The 23,381-nt window shown below is 38.4% G+C and overlaps 1 protein-coding gene across 1 annotated transcript; it reads right to left on the bottom strand.

Moving 5' to 3' along the window:
- Nucleotides 1-6,431: 6,431 nt before the first annotated feature.
- On the bottom strand, nucleotides 6,432-22,872 carry ANKRD7 (ankyrin repeat domain 7). Its single transcript, XM_029232912.1, is given in 8 exon segments — nucleotides 6,432-6,547; nucleotides 12,622-12,667; nucleotides 12,669-12,759; nucleotides 13,439-13,545; nucleotides 14,470-14,643; nucleotides 14,804-14,918; nucleotides 22,640-22,775; nucleotides 22,827-22,872. Coding segments are annotated over 8 exon segments (783 nt in total). The 3' UTR covers nucleotides 6,432-6,479.
- Between the last annotated feature and the right edge of the window lie 509 nt (nucleotides 22,873-23,381).

Genomic DNA, 23,381 nt, shown 5'->3' with positions numbered 1-23,381 from the left:
CCTTATATGTGAATAAGGGAGGCAGTAGAGCCAGAGAAAGAGATGTGAGGCAGAAGCAGAGATCAGAGTAATTCGATATCTGGGAGTCAGGAGCCAAGCAGTGTGGGCAGCATCTTGAAGCTAGAAAAGGCAAGGAAACAGATGCTCCCCTAGAGCCTCCAGAAAGCAACACATTCTGCTGATACCTTGATTTTAGCTTTGTGAGGCCCATTTTGGACTTCTGACCTCTAGAACTGTAAGATAAAAAACTTGTGGTGTTTTAAGCCACTGTGCTTGTGGTAGTTTGTTACAGCACCAATTAGAAACTAATGCAACTCCGTAAAGAAGAAATATCAGGTATTTATTTTAAAGCAAGAAGGTAACTACCTAAACCTGAGTAAGATTCACTTACATCTCAGAAAAGACTGCAGGATAAAAGCATCCATCTTGTGTTACACATAATGAAAATTTGTTTCCTTGTAGCTGGTAAAATAATTGTGGAGAAAGGCCTGATTTCTTGACAAGGTATTTGGATGAGCACATTGCCAGTGGGATACACACTGTGAAAGTGACAAGTCTCTTCCAAGTTTCACTGGCAAGAGGAAAATAATCCTGCATAATAAAAGAGACCAATTGGGGGTGCAGGACTGAGCTTCTATGAGACAATTAGGGGATGGGGGGATGTGGAAACCAGAATAGGACAAGAGTACTTGTCCTGGGGACTGAGTGAATGAAATGCCGGGAGCTGTATGCTGTGACCCTCTCCCCATGGTTTCTGTATTAGTCAATTTTTGCTGGGACAATAAACAATCCCAAAGTCTCAGTTGCTTAAACAATGAACAGTTATTTCTCACTTATGAGTATTGGCTGTGGCTCTGCTGGGCCTACCTGGGTTCCTGATATCAGTTAGGCTTTAGTTTAGATCTGCACTGAGTCTCATGCTGGGACCCAGGCTGAAGAAGTAGCTGCTATCTAAGCATGCTGTTCTCATGTAGGATGGTAAGAGTGCAAGAGGGTGATGGGCTTCTGCTAGAAAAAGGCAACCTGTCACTCCCACCCCTGGAAGTCACATGGGTAAACCAAGTCAGTGGGAAAGGGAATAGGGTCAGGGAGAAAGAGTGGATACTGCTGAACAATATTACAATCTACTATAATCTACTATAAAACTACAGTCATACTAGGAAAATAATTTAAAAAAACCTGGTGTCATGTGAAATTTGATGAAAGCTATAGTGTACGGTGAGTTTTGCATTAAGGTCTGCACAGAACTGAAACAGTAAGCCCAGGAGAAAAACAACAGAAGAAAAATTTATTCAACCCAAAGTAAAAGGAAAGTAAACTAACATTTTTATAAGTGACATCTCTTTATCAGGTACTGTGCTGAATAATTTCATTCTCATTTACTTTCACAACAAGTTTTTCAGATGAGGAAACAAGTTCAGAAAGGTTGAGATTCTTGCCCAAGTTCCTATAGTTTGTGTTCCATGATGCTAATCCAGGAATATAACATTAAGGAAAGTTGAAAAACTAAGGAGCAGAGGGGTTCTGAGTGAGATCGGTGGGCACAGAAATTGACTCTTTAGCAATAGAAGACTAGACAAACACAAAAAGATGGCACCCTCCATCAAAACTGGGAAGGACTTGTTTTATATGGAAATGAGGTTAAAACAAGCTGGATCTACAGCCCAGGCAAAGACATGGTCCATGGGTTTCTGGAAGACAGTAGGGTAGCATCAGCACCCAGGAGATGGCTGGTGCCAACAGAGGCTACAGTTTTAGAGAGATAACGAAGGGAACAAATTCAGCAGAGTTTGTGATGGAGCTAAGACAGGGCCACCCCTAGCCCATTAGAAATACCCTTAAAAATTAGAAATGTACCCTTTCTTCCTTTGGCACAGACCTGTGTCAGAACACATACTTTGGCCAGTACCTTCACAACCTATGGCATCACCCTAGTTTGGTTGGGATGAGAAGGGGAAGGGTAAAGTTTGAGGATTCAATCATAAAGAACGATATTCCTCCAAGCTGTCCACATGAGTGAGAAAAGTAGTCTATTTATATGGCTGCCTAGAGGAAATTTAAATATTCACCTAAAGTTGGATATATATTAAATAGGTGTTTTCTGTTGTTAAACTTCTTAAGAGAAAATGTGCTCTATTTTAGACATTACCAGACACACTAAAAAGGAATTCTCAATGTAATAGCATTCTAAGGTTTTAAATACTTGAGAGAATTAAAAACAATGAGCTGGCAATTAAACTCAAATCAAATATTGCTGTACTACTACACCTGCCCTACAACATACTGTTTTAAAGTATGCATTTTCCCCAGATGGACACAAATTCAATTATAAAATATCAAAGTTCTTTATCCTGTCTGGTTTTTTTTGAGATGTCCCATGTCAAAATTCCATCCAGCCTTCAGGACCTGATTCAAACCCTCTCTTCTCCACCAAGGTTAACCTTGGTCAAGGTTCCATAAATGATCTCTCCGTCCTCTGATTCTTGGGTCCTTGGCTTGTGTCTCTATTATGAATTAACTTTTATTATGATGGGTACATTTTGTTTGGAACACCCAGAGAAACTTTACTTACGAAGGCAAGCCCAGCCAAAAGGTTTCTCTTTTATTTTGAATCACCTCTGACCCACCCTAACCTGCTGTAAGTATTAATAGTTTATCACTCTGTCTCCCATGCTAATATTGGGTTGGCTAAAAAGTTCGTTCGGGTTTTCCCATGCCATCTTAGGAAAAGCCCGAATGAAATTTTTGGCTAACCCAATACTAAAGGCCTGATCCTCATTAACTTGGAAGTTGACAAAGATTGGGGTGGGGGCCAGACTAAACATTTGTGAGATCATTGAGGGCACAGGATATAAGACACCTTTTTCTTCTTTGTACCCCAGTACATAATATAGAATTGAGATCAGAGGTTCTCAGCCTGGGCACTGTTGCCATTTGGGGCCCGATAAGGACTTGTAGGGGACTGTCCTGTGCATTATGGGCCATTTAGCAGTATTCCTGCATAGTGCTGACAACCAAAATTCTCTCCAGACATTGCTAAATATCCTCTGGGGGACGAAAAGTTGCCACCAGTTGAGAACCACTGATCTAAACCATAGTGAAAATTAAATGTGTGTTGAGTTGCTGTCAGGAATTGTCAGGTTTTTCCTCCACTTTGGCTCTTCCACACCTCCTAGCACTAGTGGGGAGTTCAACAAATATATTTAAATGAATGAATGCTTTAAATACATTGCAAATAATGCACAAAGCTTTCCTCTGAGCCATTAACAATTGAGTTTATAAGGATGATACATATTCATTTGTTCATGAGAGAGATGGTATGGTATATTGATTAATGCAGCAAATTCTGGAGTCAGACTGGGTAGGTTCAAATCCAGAGTGCAGTGGTTCATATCCCAGCTCTCAGCTTCCTAGCTCAGGAGCTTTGAGCAAGTCATTTAATCTTGTTGCACCTCAATATCCTCATCATAAAATAAGGATACAAATAGTACTTACCTCAACAAGAATGTGAAGACTACATGAGTTAAGATACGTGAAATGCTTGGAATAGTGCCTGACACGCTTGAGTTCTTATGTATTCAGCAAATTGAATACTTTACTCCAGGCATTTATAAGTGATGGGGATTTAACTATGAACAAAAAGTTCAAGCTCTCATGGATTTTGCAATCCAAAAGGCAAGCAGGAAAGGGACAGAAAATAAAGCACTGTAAGAGATGAACGGCAGGGCAGCCACAGAAGGCTGCGCTGAGGTCCCATGTGAGGCGAGGAAGCTGTCCCAGGAGACAACTAAAGAAGAGTCTTCCAGGGAATAGTCCTGAAGCCAGACCATGCTGCATGTGTTTAAGGAATGGCAAGCAGCACAGTGAAAACTGTGAACTATATACTGTGTCTTTAAAAAGAAAAATGCAAAATTATAAATTTCCTCTGAGATAAAAAAAAAAGCTAAGCAAATTTTAAAAGACTACAAAAACATGCCCAAAATTTGACAAATGTTTTGTTTGAGTGATGAGACTATGGGTGATGCATTTTTTTTTCTTTTCTATAATACCCTGGATACGTATTAATATAGTATTTCTAAAAAATCAAAAAAGGCTTTATCAATGATCGTCCTTGTAAATGAAACAGAATTTCCATTTACACAGGATTATTTCTATTTTTTCCTCTATTTTGTAGCTGAAATGTTAATATTTTTACTTTATTTGAATGTTCTAATGCCTGCTTAAGACAGTATGTTGCAAAGTTTACTTTTACTAATATCTCATTTAATATTTTGACTAAGAAGTTTTTCTCTGCCCATATGCTTAACACAAATTTCTTTTTTTCAACTGATGGGTCACAATATAGATGTTTGTCTTTTGAAATTTCTTCACATCTTCTAAGGTGAAAATGGCTCTCTATTTACCAAACTTTTCTTCATTGAGTAGTCAGCAAAAATTCTGTGATAGTTCACTTAACTGCTCTTTCAAAATAGACTTTCCTGATCCAAGCAGCAGCAAAGGATTTGTAGAAATGAGGTTACACATCTGGAAAATAAGTGATATTTTTAATGTCTTCATTTATGTTCAAATATTTTCACTCCTAAGTATATTTCTTAAATTCTGTCTCAGCTAGAACACAATTATAATTTAGCATTGATACTTCTGCATTTTATAGTCATTTTAAAATAAGTTACCCCCTTTGAATCTGACAGAAATATAACTTTTTAAGTTTGCCATCTTTTGCAGTGTCTTCTGATAATTTTCTTGACCTAATATTTCTATTATGCTTTGATACATTATAGTGAAATTTAAAAATTCACTAGAAACTAGAAACATATATTGCCAGGGTAAAAGGATTCAGGGTGGTTTTGTTTGCCCTCAGGAGATAGATACACAAAAATGTAGGAGAGGTGTTTCTATAGGTTCTACTGCTTTATTTCCCTAAAGAAATGAAGTATAAAATCACGGAAATTCTTTACTTCGTATAGCTGTGTGGACATTAAAAAAGAGACAGACGAGAAGTTGTAGGAGAGGGAGATATGAAGATGTAGATCAAGAGTCCAAAAAGCCAAAATTTCATGAAAGATTATAAGATTAAGTTTGTAAAAGGGAAATTAGGGAAATTCTCTCTTAAATTTACTCACCTAGAATCAACAGGGCCAAGCATTGTTCTAAGTATCATAATTATACATTTGGGGGGATAGAGAGTGTTTGAACAGCTGTGGCATTTAAATGATCTCCTATTCTCATCAGGCTCTCTCTCTCTTTTTTTTTTCTTTTTTACACTATAGGTGAAGGGTAGGGTGGAAGTGTGGTTGCTAGTGAATATAGAGAATAAATGTATGACATTTTAGTTCATCCAACATTTTTTAAATGCCAGCATAAGACATATTCACACACATACACAAAAGCTGTGTTTTACAGACCTAAATAACTGTATGTATGTTTTAAAATAAGCACCAAAAATTATTTTAATGCATGGTGTTTTCAAATCTTCCCAAATACTGTTACTTAAATTTTAAGTTTTATGTAATGATTAGGTATATATTATATTAACTATTTTCAAATATACTTATGTGAAGTATTTTGAGAATAAAATAAAAAATATACTAATAGTTGTATATCTTGAAAATCTCTATATACATGCAAAAAAGTGTTTTTTATAACTATTCAAGAGACTGAATAAAAATGTCTTAATCATTCAGTATGTTTTTACATTACATTTTCATTCAACAGTGTCAGAATATTTTAATCACCAATATTCCTAAGAACAATGCTTAAAAATATTTACCATTAAAAATAGGAGAAAATTTCAAATCTAGATATTTTATTGGCAAAAGCCGTGTCCCTTCTTAAAAACCAAACAAATAAAAATCAACAAGGAAAACTACTTGTTCATTTTGTATCTTCTTACCTTCCTCCAGTTCTTCTGTATCAGATATAGAGTCCAAAGTTGTATTTGTAGAGTTAGATATCTGTTTAACATTCTTCTTTTCATAATTAGCAATTAATTGGTGATATCTATCCACAAAGAGAAAATATATATGAATTCCAGCATTCATAAATATTCAGTTCAATTCATGATACCTAATTATCAAGTCAAAACTGTAGACATTAGCTAATGCCTTTCCAAGCATATCACACACAGCTGACCTCAAGCCTCCTCTCAAGCCAACTCCATCAATAGATGCCATTTTTATTTCACATACTCCCATTTTCTGGCACTTCTTTTTTTCCTATAACCACAGATAAGCCACTGGCAAGGTAGAAAAAGTGGCTTAAGTTATACTTGGTGTATTAGATTGCTAGGGCTCCCATAACAAAATACCACAGACTGAGTGGTTTAAACAACAGAAATTTATTTACTTGCAGTTCTGGAGGCAGGAAGTCCAAGATCAAGTGTGCCAGTAGGGCTGGTTTCCTATGAGGACCACAGGAAGGATCTGTCTGTTCCAGGCCTCTCTCCTTGGCTAGTAGATGACTGTCCTCTTGCTGCCTCTTCACATAAATTGTCCCTCTAATCTCCTCTTCTTATAAGGACACCAGTCAAATTGGATGAGGGACCACCCTAATGCACAGTCATTTTTAACTTAACAACTCTTTAAAGGCCCTTTCTCCAAATGTATTTATCCAAAATCTGTGGCACTGTGAGAAAGGACTTTAACATGAATTTGGGGGGAACACAGTTCAGCTCATAACACTTGGGCTTAACAGTAAATTGACAAAGTGAAGACATTTAACTCAGTCTAAGACTGAACCATATCCAGTAAAGAATAAACCTTTTCTCCATGCCTGAAAAAAGCCCATTCTAGCCACTCATTAATAGACATATGATTTCAGAATTTCAGTGAAAGGAATGAGGCAATGTATGGGGTAAAGCTAACTGTAAAATAAATGTCTAAATATAATTCCCTCATTTGAGACAGTTTCACTTATTTTTAAAAAACTATGTATATGAGAAACATATTTATTCTATGTTTCCACTCTGAATAAAGCAGTAGACCTTATGTACCAGGAAAGAGAGCTAACAAATGATACTAAAAATAGAGGCTGTGTACTCACTATGGTAGATAGGCAATAGCTACTTAACCAACAAAAGTCACAATTACAGAAAGCTTAGTTACCATTACAAAAGAAGGGCAAAAACAAAAAAGAGGATGGGGGCATTAGATTGCAGCTTAAAGTCATTTGCAATTTTTATTATATGCTGATAGTTTTCACATCCTAAATGTAATTGCTTAGTCATTAGGAAATTACCTCTCTTCCCTTTTACCTCTTTGGAAAAAAGAAAAGTAATATAATGCTCTTAGAATTTTCAACATTGGCGATATTAAAGTAATATTGAGATGATGAAAATTCCATACTCATTTATTCTTAAATTAGTGATGGAGCAAACTACAAAAAGAATGTTCTAAAAACCACTTAGGGGAGATGAAAGAAGATTGTGAAATTTCCTACTGATCTACCTACCCAATAATAGCTTCATAAGATATATAGATGTAAACAAGTTATTTAGATAAATAAGTGCTGTTTTCAGACCAATAAATATATTATTGTACAGATATATGTGTCTCCTAGTTTCATATATCCAAAGTTTTTAAGAGATGAATGAACAGCTAGGAACCCCTGTTATAAAGCAAATAATCCTTTTTATACTACAGATATTCACCAGTAATTTATCTCTTTATTTTATTTAAATTTTTAAACATATGGTTTGCTTATACCAAGGTAAAACAAAGTACACATGTCCAATATTGCAAAGATGGAAATACTGTATTCAATTATGGTTGACATATTTAATAGATTATGAATTCCTTATTTTCTAAAGTTCAATTAAATTAAGACGTTTAAAATAAACATCTGAATGTATATATGAAAATTATTTTACTTTCCCTCTCCCCTTCTCGTTCTCTCTCCCCGTGATTTTCATATGAAATTAATGATTAAAAGGTATTGTTAAAATGTAAATAAAGTAGATGGAAGAAGAATAAGAAAACAATAAACTAGAAAAAATATCTATGCATAATTTAAAATTGCCCTTAAAATTATAAAGAACATATTCTATATGTTGTTTAAATTCATTAGCTATAAAATAATTTCTGTTCATTGCATCTTATTTCTCATTGACTATGAAAATCAGAAATTCATGTTCATCATGAAAAGTTTTATCTTTTGGGTATAATGAGAATATACTTAAGAATTCTGAAAACTTAAACTATAGTTAGCTAATAACAAATTAACAATAATATTCAAAACAAACAAAATATTTACATTACTAATATGTAAAAACAATGAAAGGGGCTTGTGTGGATTAATCATCTTTTGCCCAACTCTATTGTCCATACATTTATTTTCTTTATTGAGGTGTAGTTGATGTGCAATATTATATAAGTTACAGGTGTACAACATAGTGATTCACAATTTTTAAAGGTTATACTCCATTTATAGTTTTTGTAAAATATTGGCTATATTCTCTGTTCTATACAATATATCCTTGTAGCTTATTTATTTTATACACTGTAGTTTGCACCTCTTAATCCCCTACCCGTATCTTGCCTCTGCCCCCTTTCCCCTCCCCACTGGTAACCACTAGTTTTTTCTCTATGTCTGTGAGTCTGTTTCTTTCTTGTTATGTTCACTAGTTTGTTTATAAATTCCACAAATAAGTGATATCATATAGTATTTGTCTCTCTCTGACTTATTTCACTAAGCATAATACTCTCCAAATCCATCCATGTATTGCAAATGGCAAATTTTCATTCATTTTTATGACTGAGTAGTATTCCATTGTATATATATATATACCACTTTTTCTTCATTCAGGTGATATCTCGCTGTGGTTTTTTTCATTTTCATTTGTCTCCAAGTATTTTTTGATTTCCTCTTTGATTTCTTCAGTGCCATTGGTTGTTTAGTAGCATACTGTTTAGCCTCCATGTGTTTGTGTTTTTTGCAGTTTTTTTCTTGTAGTTGATTTCTAGTCTCATAGCATTATGGTGAGAAAAGATTCTTGATATGATTTCAATTTTCTTAAATTTACTGAGGCTTGCTTTGGCCTAGCATATGATCTATCCTGAAGAATGTTCCATGTGCACTTGAAAAGAACGTGTATTCTGCTGCTTTTGGATGGAATGTTCTTTAGATATCTATTAAGTTGATCTGGTCTAATGTGTCATTTAAGGCTAGTGTTTCCTTATTGATTTTCTGTCTGAATATGATCTGTCCATTGATATAAGTGGGGTGTTAAAGTACCCTACTATTATTATGTTACGGTCTATTTCTTCCTTTATGTCTGTTAATATTTGCTTTATGTATTTAGGTGCTCCTATGTTGTATGCACATATATTTACTATTATTACATCTTCTTTTTGGATTGATCCCTTGATTTTTATGTAATGTCCTTTTCTGACTCTTGTAACAGTCTTTGTTTCAAAGTCCCTTTTGTGTGGTATCAGTATTGCTATGCAGCTTTCTTTTGATTTCCATTTGCTGATCTCTACATTTCAAATGCATTTTAACAACCCTACATTTTTATTCTACTCCCTTCACAATTACTATTTTTGATATCATGTTTTATATTTAATTGTTTTGTGTATCTCTTAACTGCTTATTGTGGATATAGATGATATTACTACTTTTGTCTTTTAACCTTCTTACTAGGTTTGTGCGTGGATGATTTCCTACCTTTCCTGTATGTTTGCCTTTACTGATTTGTTGTTTCCTTTTATAATTTTCATGTTTCTAGTTGTGGCCTTTTCTTTTTTGTTTAGACAAGTTCCTTTAACATTTCTTGCAAAACTGGTTTGGTGGTGCTGAACTCTTTTACCTTTTGCTTCTTTGTAAAACTTTTGTTCTCTCCATCAAATCTGAATGAAGGCCTTGTTTTTCCCTTTCATCACTTTAAATATATTGTGCCACTCCCTTCTGGCCTGCAGAGTTTCTGCTGAAAAGTCAGCTGATAGCCTTATGGGAGTTCCCTTGTATGTAACTTGTTGTTTTTCCCTTGCTGCTTTTAATATTCTCTCTTTATCTTTAGTTTTTGCCATGTTGATTACAGTGTGCCTTGGTGTGTTCCTCTTTGGGTTAATCCATATGGGACTCTCTGCCCTTCCAGGACTTGGAAGCTGTTTCCTTTTCCACGTTAGGGAAGTTTTCAGCTATTAGGTCTTCAGATATATTCTCAGCCCCTTTCTCTCTTCTCCTTCTGGGACCCCTATAATGTGAATATTAGTGTGGTTGATGTTGTCTCAGAGATCTCTTAAACTCTTTTCATTCTTTTTTCTGTTCAGCATCAGTGATTTCTACTACTCTATCTTCCAGCTCACTGATCCATTCCTCTGTATCATTTAGTCTACTGTTGATACCTTCTACTTGATTGTTCGTTTCAGTCATTGTATTCTTCGACTCTGTTTGGCTGTTCTATATTTTCTAACACCTTGTTAAAAACTTCTAAATTCTCAGTCTGTGCATCCATCTTCTCCTGAGTTCTTTGATCATTGTTACAATCACTACCCTGAACTCTTTCTCGGGTAGATTCCCTATCTACTTCACTTAGTTATTCTGAGATTTTATCTTATTCGTTCATTTGGAACATGTTCCCTTTTACCTCATTTTGCCTAATTCACTTTTTATTTTTCTGTATCTGGTAGGTTGGTTACATTTCCTTGGATAAGTGGCCTTTTTGTAGGCCTGTGCATCCCAGCAGTGCACTCTCCTCTTGTCACCATAGCTATATGCTCTAGGGGTGCCCCTTATGTGGGCTATATGAGTCCTTCTATTGTGGCAGGCTGATTTCTATGGGCAGTCTTGTAGGCTTGGTTGGCCCCTGGTCTGGTTCGTTGCCAGGCCCTGCCCCTGTGGTTGGCAGGGCCAGGTTATGAGGTGGCTGACTATAGAATCCTGGGGGGCCCTGTAGCTAGTGCTGTCTCCCTAGTGGGCAAAGTCAGGGTCCAGAAGACCCTGGTGCTATTGCCTGCCCACTGGTGGATGAAACCAGGTCTTGGGGCTAGTGCAAGCCTACTGCTGGGCAGAGCTGGATCCTGGGGACTGGTTGCAGGTCCCAGGAGTCCCAGAGCTGGTGTCAAATTGCTGGTGGGTGGGGCCACTTCCTGACACAGTTGGCTACAGGGTCCAGGGTGTCTTCAAGCTTGTGTTGGCCTAGTAGTAGGTGGGACCAGGGCCCAGCTGGTCACAGGGCAGGATTTGGCCTGCTGGTGGAGGGGCTGGATTTGTAGGTTGCAGTGCTGTGGTTGTCTTGTGGCTGCTGTCTGCCTGCTGGTGGGTGAGGTTGGTCCCAAGGCTAGAACATGCTTGCTGGTGTGTGGGACCAGGTCCCTGGGCAGGGTCTGGCCTGCTAGTGGTGGGCCAGGTCCACAGGCTACAGGGCTGCAGTTGTCTTGTGGCTGGTGTCTACCCACTAGTGGGTGGAGCTGGGTCCTAGGGTCTCTGGCTGGAGGGCCCTGGGGGTCCCAGGTCTAGTGCCTATGCACTGGAGTGTGGGCCTGGGTTCTGGGCCTTCTGGTGAGCAGGGCCCTGTCGAGGGGCAGCTGTGGGCTCAGGAGGTCTTAAAGTAGCCTGTCTGCTATGGGTTGGGCTGTGTTCCTGCCCAGTTAATTAATTGCTTGACCTGAGGCATCCAGCACTGTTGCCTACAGACTGTTGGGCCAGGGCAGCACTGCATCCTGAGGCCAATAAGCTAGAGGAATGATTCCAGAATGGTGCTTGCCAGCACCAGTGTCCATGTGGTAGAACAAGCTCCCAAAATGGCTGCCCCCAGTGTCTGTGCCCCCAGGGTGAACTCTAGTTGCCTCCTGCCTCTCCTGGAGACTCTCCAAGAACAGCAGCTGGTCTGACCCAGGCTCCTTTCAAATTACTGCTTCTGCCCTGGGTCCTGGAGAGTGTGAGACTTTGTGCGCATCCTTTAAGAGAGAAGTCTCTATTCTCCCCAGCCCTCTGGGACTCGTAAAAATAAGCCCTGCTGGCCTTTAAAACCAAATGCTCTGGTGGCTTGTCTTCCTGGTGCAGGACCGCCAGGCTGGGAAGCCCAATGTTGGGTTGGACCCCTCATTCCCTTGGGAGAACCTCTGCAATTGTAAGTATTCTCCCACTTGTTGGGCACCCACCTTGGGGTATGGGACTTGACTATATCATGATTCTGCCCCTCCTACCCATCTAGTTGTGGTTCCTTCTTTACATCTTTAGTTGTAGAAGATCTTTTCTGGTAAATTCCAGTCTTTTTCATCAATGATTGTTTTGTAAATAGTTGTAATTTGGGTATACCCATGAGAGGAGGTGCACTCAGGGTCTTTCTACCCAGCCATCACTGCCAGTCTCCTCTATTGCCCATATGTTTTATTAATGGTATGTCACTAGTTGCTGGAATCCCTGTTCTGGCATACTTCAAATTCCCATGCCACTGGGAATTTATTAATCTGTAGACTCAGCCTACCTGCAGTTCTTATATTGATTAGGTCCTATATTGCTGTTCTTATATTGACAGCGAAAATCAAGCATTCCTGGATCCATGGGTCCAGAGTTCTTCATGTGTTTACCCCTATTGTGTGCTTTGTACTTTGGGGTTCATGTTTCTTTCCTTATGCTCAAATTCCACACAATTGTTAAAAGTTATGCAGTATCACTTACACAGTAAAACCATTGAAAGAAGCATATTCCTCAGCTGTGAATCCATAAATATCTTGACAAGATAGGTTCACCTCTTGCTGAAGAAGAAGACTGACTAAACTTGTTGGTTCATCACTGAGAGCAATCATAAGGGCTGTTCTGGAGCAAGAGATATAAATGTGTCCATTTATGAATCTTAACCATGTCTTGTACTTTTTAAAAAATGAGTCTTCTAAATTTACTGTTTAAATGTATGATCAGGAAAAGAGTTGGGGCAAGAATGTAAAATGTGGGGCAGATCTACTCAAAAAGGTGTGCTAATCACAGATCACATCATGAAGTCTAAAGATAAGAGTCTCTAGGAAGCAGCTAGCTCAGTGGTTTTCAACCCCTGCTCCTGGGAACACTAGTGTTTTCCAGGAGATGTCTCAAAAATTCTATGGAGGGGAGTGTCTGGGACTCTGGGTACCCTATCCCCATTTAACTACAGCATCTGGGATTTAGAGATTGAGTTTCTGTGTAAGATTCTAATGTTAAAAAAAAAATAATAGCAATAATTACATACCAATCTGGCCCAACTGTTTGACTTTGCAGATAGAGAAATAGATCCTGGGAATCTAGGTAATTTGTCCAAAATCATATGGCCAAATCTTTTCAGTTTCAAAAATATGTCTCATATATACATATATGATATATATATAGGCTTACTTCACACTGAGGTCAAGAGCAGCCTGGAGTATTTAAGGAATGAGCACCTAGAATTTAACATATGTGTGCATGTGTATATATTCCTGTTAGATAACTATAGTTATATGCTCTTATTTAACATTAATTATACCTTTGATTCTTATCTGAAGCATTCACATCTGCCCCACTCTTCAGAAGAAATTCTACCATTTCTGCATTATTTTCAGTAATGGCAAGTAAAAGTGGAGTATACCCATCCTGGAAAAATTATTTCAAAATGATTATTTAAAATATTATACCAACATTCCATGCCTTTTAATTTAAGTTCAATTTAAAAAATAAGTATGCTTATAAGAAACCTCTGTAATAACCTATAATTGAACAGAATCTAAAAAAGAATATATATATGCCTGTCAAAAAATCAAAATAAAATTATAAAAATTATAAAAATAAATAAATAATACTAAAATAAAATATAGTTGGCCAGTCAAAAAATAAAATTGAAGTTTCTGCTTTAGGCTTAATTCAAATTGTGGGCGAGAGCACTCAGGAGTATTTAATTACTGAGCACCTAGAATTTAACATAAGTATTGCGAACCATCAATTCACATTTTGTAATGTTGTTACAGCTGAGTTTCCTAGGGTTTCATTTAAACTTCCAAGGCTGGCACTTATTTTGGCCTGTCATGCATATAAAGTATCAGTGAACTAAAGTGTTAGGAAGCTTAAAAACATATATTAATCAGTTATCCATAGTCTTAATAGGTGACTTGGATTACTTTTAGTATAACAAGTGATTTTCTAATTTTACTCTAATTATTCACGAGTATACAAATAACATATAAAAGGACATAGTCTTCATGATTTTTAATCAATGTTCATTTATAAGGAAATCAAGTATTTCTCATGTGATGTACTTCTTTGAACAGTTATAATTGTTAAAACTCATGTTGCTTTGGAGGTCAAGATTATAATCTGAAATGAAATGGAGAAAGGTTTTTTTAAAAAGGAAAACCTTATCAGTATTTGATAATCTCATTCTTCTTCTCCTTCTCCCTAATTTCATTTTGTAAAATTCATGTTTTATATAACATGTGTCTCAACAGATACAAATTATCTGCAATGAATACCTTCTTTTACTGCTTTCTAAAATATAATGTATTGTTTTTAATAGAAGACTACCTTATTTTGAGCTTCAAGATTAGCTTTGTGTTCAAGCAATTTTGCAACTAATGAGTCACTTTGATGACAAGCAGCATAATGAAGAGCAGTATTGCCATATAAATCCACCAGGTTTGGGTCTGCGCCATGTTCTAGAAGAATAGTAACACAACTCTCCTTGTCACACTGTACTGCCTGTCAGTACAAAAAGAATAGACGGGTAACCAATTTACTATTTAGGATCTGATATATTAAACTAATGTTTAATACTATGTTTTAAAATATGAAATATAACAAAGGTTAACTAGGAGAAGAACTCAAATGTAATTCAATTGAAAAGGAAAAATCAGCACACCTTAGTCAATGGAGATCTGTTTTCACCATCCCAGACATTTACTTTGCACTGTTTCTCAATCAAGAGAGATACAATATTTGAATATCCATTAGCACAGGCCAGGTGCAAAGCTGTTCTGTATCAATATAATGAAACACAAAGTTATAGATAAGTCTTACTTTGAGAAGTTATCTGCTATGCCCAAGAACATGCCAGATCATATATTATTAAGGTATTTGCTTTGTGTACTTATTTATATTTACACAAAATTTAATTAATTATAATTGCTTTTTACTGAATTAAAAGAGCTGTGCAAATGCCTGAAGATCAAATATTTAACTGGTTTCACTTCAAAGAAAATTTAACTATGCATTAAACAATAGGTTTTTTCAAACACCAAAATGGAGTATGCGCCTTGGAGAATGATAAAATTAGACATCCAATTATGTCTAGAAATGATCTCTAAAGCCTAAGATACATGTGCCAGATAACAGGAGGAAAAGACATTGCCTATGTTTGCCTATTGCATGGCATACTGCACCTAAGTGTGTGTTTCTCTTTGCTCAGCTATTAAAGTTGTCATCTCCATCTAAGAAGTGAACACAAAGATGAAAGCCTAAGTACTCTTTAAGTTGTAGATCCCAACCTAATTTTCAGTTATTAAAATAATTTCTACTTCTCAAAGAACCATATTCTATGTAGCCTCCCAGAAACCAAGCATATAGTCATGAGGTATGACAGATACTAATGAGCTCCATTTAAACTTTGTAGCTTTTAGCCTGGACTAACCCTCAACAAACTTTTATTTATTTGTGAAGGTGATGTCTTTATATCCTTATTTTAAGATAATTTCATAATACAAAATCTATATACAGGTAGCCCAGGTCCCGAACAAAAGATTTTAGATGCCATTTTCCCACTTCATTTTAGGTCCTCAGAAGTACTTTATGGGTACCTAAACAGAACTGTTATTGACACTAAGAGTAGCAAAATGTAGCCCACAAGGACTTGAAAATAAAGTAACTTTCAAAGAACAAGGCTCATAAAATCCAAACATGATGATATAACTTACCATTTATGGGAGTAAACCCAAAAAATATAAAAATAATTTTGAACAATTTGGAAATACAAAAACTCCAATCAAGTTTACTTGACTATAATCTCTGGAAGGCAAGACTATAACTATAATTCAAAAACCAGAAACCTAACCAATTATGTCATTCTCGCTGAAGAAAGACTGTACTCAGAAAGAGGATGGTCAGCTAAGTGATAGACTGAAGCCAGAAGTTATCCATGATTAACATCCTTCATGGTAAAGAATATATGAATTTAAGGAGCCCATACTTCCCAGTCATTGGAAAGGAATACTTTGTTTTTCTGTAGAACAAAAATGATTCCTCAGACATCATGGTCTAGATGAAATATCCCTCAAAATGATCTACCTTGTTTTGTCACGATTCCATCCTTACCAAATAAACTTTTGATAACTAATTTGGTTTCTCAGAAATCATGACACAGAAAAAGCACTGATTAGCCTTTTTGTTGACATCCATAATTTGGCTTAAAGGTAAATTTCCTTATGTAATAGGAAGTTTCTCTAGTCTTCAGCCTGAACATATGGGGCCAAAAGTCTTTAAGCTGACCTAAAATAAATCCTTGCAGTAGCATAGCAAATCCTAAAAAACATTTTGATCCATCCCCTTCACCCACTGTTATATATATCTCAAAATTTTAGTCTCAAGGAACGTAAGTGGCTTTTACTCAATCTTTAGATCTAATTCTCTTTCCAACTCCAGTTTCCTTTTTTCATTAAAACAAACAAACAAAAACCAAAACCAATTTCACTTTCTCTGAGAGAAAGTAATTGGCATTTGAGTAATTCCCAGGAGGTGTTCCAGAAGTGGCTGCTGCATGGCTGCTGCACGCCTGCTGAATATTTCACTCTTCCAATTGAAGTCTAAACCCTATGTGACAGGGGGACCTTCAAGATGGTGAAGGAATAAGACAGGGAGATCACCTTCCTCCCCACAGATACATCAAAATTACATCTACATGTGGAACAACTCCTACAGAACACCTACTGAATGCTGGCAGAAGGCTTCAGACTTCCCAAAAGGCAAGAAACTCCCCACGTACGTGGGTAGGGCAAAAGAAAAAACAGAGAGAAAAGAATAGGGATGGGACCTGCACCAGTGGGAGGGAGCTGTGAAGGAGGAAAAGTTTCCCCTTCGCTGGTGGAGATGGGGAGTGGGTGGGGGAGAAGCTTCAGAGCCATGGAGGAGAGCACAGCAACAGAGGTGCAGAGGGCAAAGCAGAGAGATTCCCATGCAAAGGATTGGTGACAACCAACACTCAACAACCTGAGAATATTGCCTGCTCACCCGCTGGGGCTGGGAGCTGAGGCTCGGGCTTCAGCAGTCAGAGCGCAGGGAGAGGACTGGGGTTGGCTGCGTGAACACAGCCCGAAGGGGGTTAGTGCGCCACAGCTAGCCGGGAGGGAGTCCGGGAAAAACTCTGGACATGCCTAAGAGGTAAGAGACCATTGGTTGTGGTGCACGAGGAGAGAGGATTCAGAGCACGGCCTAAATGAGCCCCAGAGACGGGCATGAGCCGTGGCTATCAGCGAGGACAACAGAGATGGGCATGAGACACTAAGGCTGCTGCTGCAGCCACCAAGACGCCTGTATGCAAGCACAGGTCACTGTCCACACCTCCCCGCCGAGAGCCTGTGCAGCCTGCCATTGCCAGGGTCCCGGGATCTAGGGACGACTTCCCAGGGAGAACACACGGTGGCCTCAGGCTGTTGCAATATCATGCTGACCTCTGCTGCCACAGGCTCACTCCACATTCCGTACCCCTCCCTCTCCCCGGCCTGAGCCAGAGCCCCCTAATCAACTGCTACTTTAACCCCGTCCTGTCTGGGCGGAGAACAGACGCCCTCAGGTGACCTACGTGCAGAGGCAGGGCCAAATCCAAAGCTGAATCCGAGGAGCTGTGCGAACAAAAAGAGAAAGGGAAATCTCTCCCAGCAGCCTCAGGAGCAGCCAATTAAATCTCCACAATCAACTTGATGTACCCTGCATCTGTGGAATACCTGAATAGACAACGAATCATCCCAAAATTGAGGCGGTGGACTTTGGGAGCAACTGTAGACTTTGGGTTTGCAATCTGCATCTAATTTGTTTCTGGTTTTATGTTTATCTTAGTTTAGTATTTAGAGCTTATTATCATTGGTAGATTTGTTTATTGATTTGGTTGCTCTCCTCCTGTTTTTATATATATATATATTTTTTTCCTCTTTCTCTTTCTGTGAGTGTGTATGTGTATGCTTCTCTGTGTGATTTTCTCTGTATAACTTTGTTTTGCCATTTGTCCTAAGGTTCTGTCTGTCCATTTTTGTTTGTTTTTTTAGTATACTATTTAGCACTTATCATTGGTGGATTTGTTTTTTGGTTTTGTGGCTCTTCTTTCTTTCTTTCTTTTCTTTTATTACTTATTTTTTTATTTTTAAAAATTTATTTTTGTTATTTTATTTTACTTTATTTTTTTCCTTTTTTTCTTTATTTTTTTCTCCCTTTTCTTCTGAGCTGTGTGGCTGACAGTATCTTGGTGCTCCAGCCGGGTATCAGGCCTGAGCCTCTAAGTGGGAGACCTGAGTTCAGGACATTAGTCCACCAGAGACCTGGCCACACGTAACATCAAATGGCAAAAGCTCTCCCAGAGATCTCCATCTCAACACTAAGACCCAGCCCGACTCAACAACAAGCAGGCTACAGTGCTGGACACCCTGTGCCAAACAACCAGCAAGACAGGAACACAACCCCACCCATTAGTAGAGAGGCTGCCCCAAATCATAATAAGTTCACAGACACTCCAAAACACACCACCGGATGCTGTCCTGCCCACCAGAAAGGCAAGATCCAGCCTCATCCACCAGAACACAGGCACCAGTCCCCTCCACCAGGAGGCCTACACAATCCACTGAACCAACCTTACCCACTGGGGACAGAAACCAAAACCAATGGAAACTACGAACCTGCAGCCTGTGAAAAAGGGACCCCAAACACAGTAAGATAAGCAAAATGAGAAGACAGAGAAATACGCAGCAGATGAAGGAGCAAGGTAAAAACCCACCAGACCAAACAAATGAAGAGGAAATAGGCAGTCTACCTGAAAAAGAATTCATAATAATAGTAGTAAAGATGATCCAAAATCTTGGGAACAGAATGGAGAAAATACAAGAAATGTTTAACAAGGACCTAGAAGAGTAGGTCCTTTGAGTAGTATGACTGAAAGTGTTCATTTGGAATTGAGCCTTCACCTACAAGGCAACCTACCGATCTGAGGGACTTTTAAAATAAAAACCATAAAAGTAATTTAATTTTATACCTAGGAGAGATATTAGACATCTTCAATTCACTTTCAAACTCATTAGGCACAGAACTCAAAATAAAAACATAAATATTAGCTAAATAAGCAAAGCACATTAACAGGGAGCTCCTCTGGTTTAATAAGAAATAGTCTTCAATGGGGCTTTGCAGATCTTGGTTTAAAAAACATCTATCTAGTAATAGTTCTGATTTGACAAGATGAGGAGATTTAGGGTCAAGGTCATACAATGCAGGGAAAGCCTCAAATTCAGATTTTTATTCCAAAAACAGTGTTATTCCTACTGGGCCACTATGGCCTTCAAAACAACCTGCTCATTAACTGTCATGGTGTTTCTCCCATTCTCTCCTAACCAGAAATTTCCACTTTTATTATCATTATTTTTACTAGAAAACATATTTAGAATATTATTTCAATAAGGCCATTATTTATATGTACATATACTTACATGAGGCATCAGGGACATTTGCACAATGCTTCTAAAATGAGTTTATGCAGCCCTCAATAAAACACTATAATTCACCTTTTAAAATATTCAAATAACACAAAGCAGAAGTCTCCCATAACCATTCTCACTCTACCTACTTCCTCTGCCCAAATCTCATCTCCTCTTCAGAAACAGTGTTTTAACTTTAGTATGTATCCTCTCAGATTTTATCCCATTCTCAGTCTTTCTACACACACACACACAAATATTCAAATAGAATATAGAGTTTGAGACTTTTTTTATTCAGCTTTATTGAGGTATAATTTATAAAAAATTTAAGTGTACATATTTATGAGTTTTTTCCAATATATAGTCATATAACTGCCACCATAAACATAATAAAGAACATTTCTATCACTCTAAAAAGTTTCCTCATATCCCTTTACAATCAATCCCCCTTCCTCCAGTCCCCATATGAAACACCTGGTAACTACTAATTTGCTTTCTTTGGCTATAATTTTGCCTTTCTAGAATTTCATATAAAAGGAGTCACTTGATATATAGTCTTTTGTATCTGGTTTCTTTGACTTAGCAGGACACTTTCGAGATTCATCCATGTTGTTGCATGTATCAGTAATTTCATTTCTTTTATTAATAAGAGATATCATTTTATTGCTGAGTAATATCTTTAAATTATATTTATCTATGTATGTATATATATGTATTCATTCATCAAAAAATATTAATTCAGCACTTACTATGGCTAGGCAAGGTTCTAGGTGATGAAGATACAGCAGCAAATAAAACAAAAATACCTGACCTTATGGATCATACATGGCTAGTGGAAGAGGTCAACGAAAAAACTTAAAATACAAGGTACAACAGACAGTATTAAGTGCTAAAGAGAAAAATCAGGCAAGGAAGAGGAACAGAAAATGTCAGCATGGAGAGGGGGTGCAATTGTTGGAAGAGTAGCCAGGGAAGCTCTCACTGATAAGATGACAAACACCTGAAGGAAGTGAGACCAAGCCATGTGGATATCTGGGTGGGGAAGCACTCCAGGCAAAGGACCCAGCAAGTCCAAAGGCCCTAACTGCATGTCTGGCATTTCTGTGGACACTAAAAAGGCCAGGGTAACTGGAGATGAATGAAAGGGAGAGTTGTAGGAGCTAAGATCAGAGAGATAACAGGGAGGGGGGGTGAAGGTTGTGTAGGGTTGTATGAGCCTTTGGAAGGACTTTGGCTTTTACCCCTAATGAGATGGAAATCCAGTGGATGTTGTTAAGACAAGGAAGGACATCACTTGACATACATTTTAGAGGATCATTCTGGCTAATGTGTGGAGAATAAATTGGAAAGGTTAAAAGACAGAAAACTACCTGGGAGGCCACTGCAGTAATTCTCATTAAGATATGATGGTGGCTTTGACTACAGTGGTACCTTTGAAGGTGGCAAGAAATGGCTGGATTTTAAACATGTTTTGAAGGTAGAACTAAAAAGATTTACTGTTGAATGAGATGAAGGATGTGAAAGAATGAGAGTAGTCAAGAATGACTCTAGGGGTTCTGGCCTAAACAACTGAAAGAAAGGATTTGGCATTTATAGAAAGAGAAGAGCAGATCTGAGGAGGAATAACAGGAGCGCAGCATGCGGATGTTTGAGATTCCTAAGCAGTGATGGGGTGGAGCTAGCGGCTCTCACAAGCCCATTGTTAAATTTTCAGGAATTATTCGAGCCGCTTGACATCACATTGGTAGGTGGAAATCAGGGATTCTCTTCCCTTCTCCCCACCCCCACTCAAGAGCCTGTTATATAACATTTACCAGCACACCACAGCCTGTTAGATATACAAGTGATAGTGTAGGCGTTTGTATATATATGAGTCTAGAGTTCAGGGGAGAGGTCTAGCTGGAGATTAGAAGTTGGAAGGCATTGGAATACAGTCACAGACGATCTCTCGTCATCAGGCAAGTGAGGATTAAGAGAGAGACAGAGAGAGAATTATTTCGAGGTCTGAGCCCTCAAATATTTACCAATCAGGAAGATGAAGAGAAACCAGCAAAGGAGTCTGAAAAGAACTGTCCACAGAAGTAGAAGAAATGCCAAGTGAACCAAGTGTTCTGAAAGACAAGACGATATTTCAAATTCTACTGATAGGAAAGTAAGAGACTTGGCTGAGATGCCTGCCAGGTACGACTGAGAATTGACCACTGAATAAAGTCATGTTGAGGTTATTGATGACCTTGTAAAGAAATTCAGAGGAGTGGTGTAGGATAAAAGTCAGATAAATTATTGAATAGATAACTCTGATTTTATTAAAAGAGGAGGTAAAACTATGAGCAAGTTGACACAGATCCTCTAATCATAGTTTCCAGTTGCCCTATTACAATGAAAGATGACGCTTTATATACGCTATGACCTGAAAACTCCCCACAAGATTTTAAGGTAGGCACATATAGTACATATTTTCTGTTATTAATGCCAAATACATAACCTCTTCATTTCTTAACATATAAAATTAATTTTTTTTGTTTTTGCAGTAAGTGGTTGTTGATGAGCTTTTTGAAGATCCTCTACAACTGAAAAAAAATTTTCATAGGAGACCCACATTAAAAAGTTAATTGTTTTGCTCTTTCAAAGTCTTAAAATCTTAATAATCACTGTTCTGGCAAGTCGCCTCTACTCTTTTCCTATTAGTACATTAGCAATATGGGAAATCTTAGTGGCTGGGGACAGTATATACCAAAGAAGAAAAACCATAGCATAGGGAAAGGGTGAAGTGCCCAGTGGAGATTAAGGCAGTGGGAGGAGTGGAGGGAATTGGGAAGGACACAAACGCCCTCAGATATCCAGGTGAACATTTCTAAAACTAAGAAGCTGAAAGTTGGGGGTATGACCCTCTGCCAGTGGTTCCCAGACCTCTCCACTATGGGAAACTCAGAGTGACAACCAGTGGGGTAGTCCAGACAAGTCCTGTTTCTGGTTAGAAGACCCAGTGGCCCCAGCTTCCCCTCCATGCTGCCCTTCATCACTCTGGTCACCTGTGTTCTCTGTCCCGCATGTTCACATCATGTTTCTTGAGCTGAAGATACTCCTTCACCTTCTCTAAATCCCCAACCGAGGCAGCTTTGTGAAGTTTCTTTAAATCCTTATCTCTAAGGTTGTAGCCTGGCTGGGCTGGAGGACCGATACTGGCTGGCCCGCCTATGGGCAGGTGTGAGCAAGAACTGTGGGGCTCATCCTTCCTTCTCCATAATGTGAAAAGCTTCTTCATGGCGGCACAGGAAGCAGTCCTTCAGTTGGACCAGGATCCTGGAGGTCCTAACTGCCCCACCTGCTTCTCCACCTTGGCCCTCTGGCTCGCGGGCCCCTCTGGCCAGGTAGGTCCTCCCCACAGTGCTGGAGTCAAAGCCAGCTAGAGAGCGGAAGTGGGCCAAAGATCAGAACCTGTGTGGGCGGCTTCTCCCAGTTGCCTAGCAACGCCCAGGGCCTCTGGCACCTGAGGTTGGGACCCAGCCCCCCGGTTACCCAGATCCAGATTCTTCAGTCAAGATCTTAGATTAACTGCTAACACTCTGTCTTCCTATTAGATCCAGCATCTTGGGGTAGAAACCTATCAACTTTCTTACAAATACCCCTTTCCCTTCAAGGATAGACCTAGTAGCCTGAACTCTTACAAACCAAGATTTACCTTCCTCCTGGTAGAGATGAACCTCCTCCAGTGATCTTGCCTCCAGCCTACTCCCTGCCTCTCACCAACATGGTTCACAAGGCGCAACTCGC

This window comes from Monodon monoceros, unplaced genomic scaffold (assembly GCF_005190385.1).
Source record: "Monodon monoceros isolate NGI ecotype Baffin Bay Population unplaced genomic scaffold, NGI_Narwhal_1 Super_Scaffold_2, whole genome shotgun sequence".
Classification (NCBI taxonomy): Eukaryota; Metazoa; Chordata; class Mammalia; order Artiodactyla; family Monodontidae; genus Monodon; species Monodon monoceros.
This window is presented reverse-complemented; position numbering and strand designations above follow the sequence as displayed.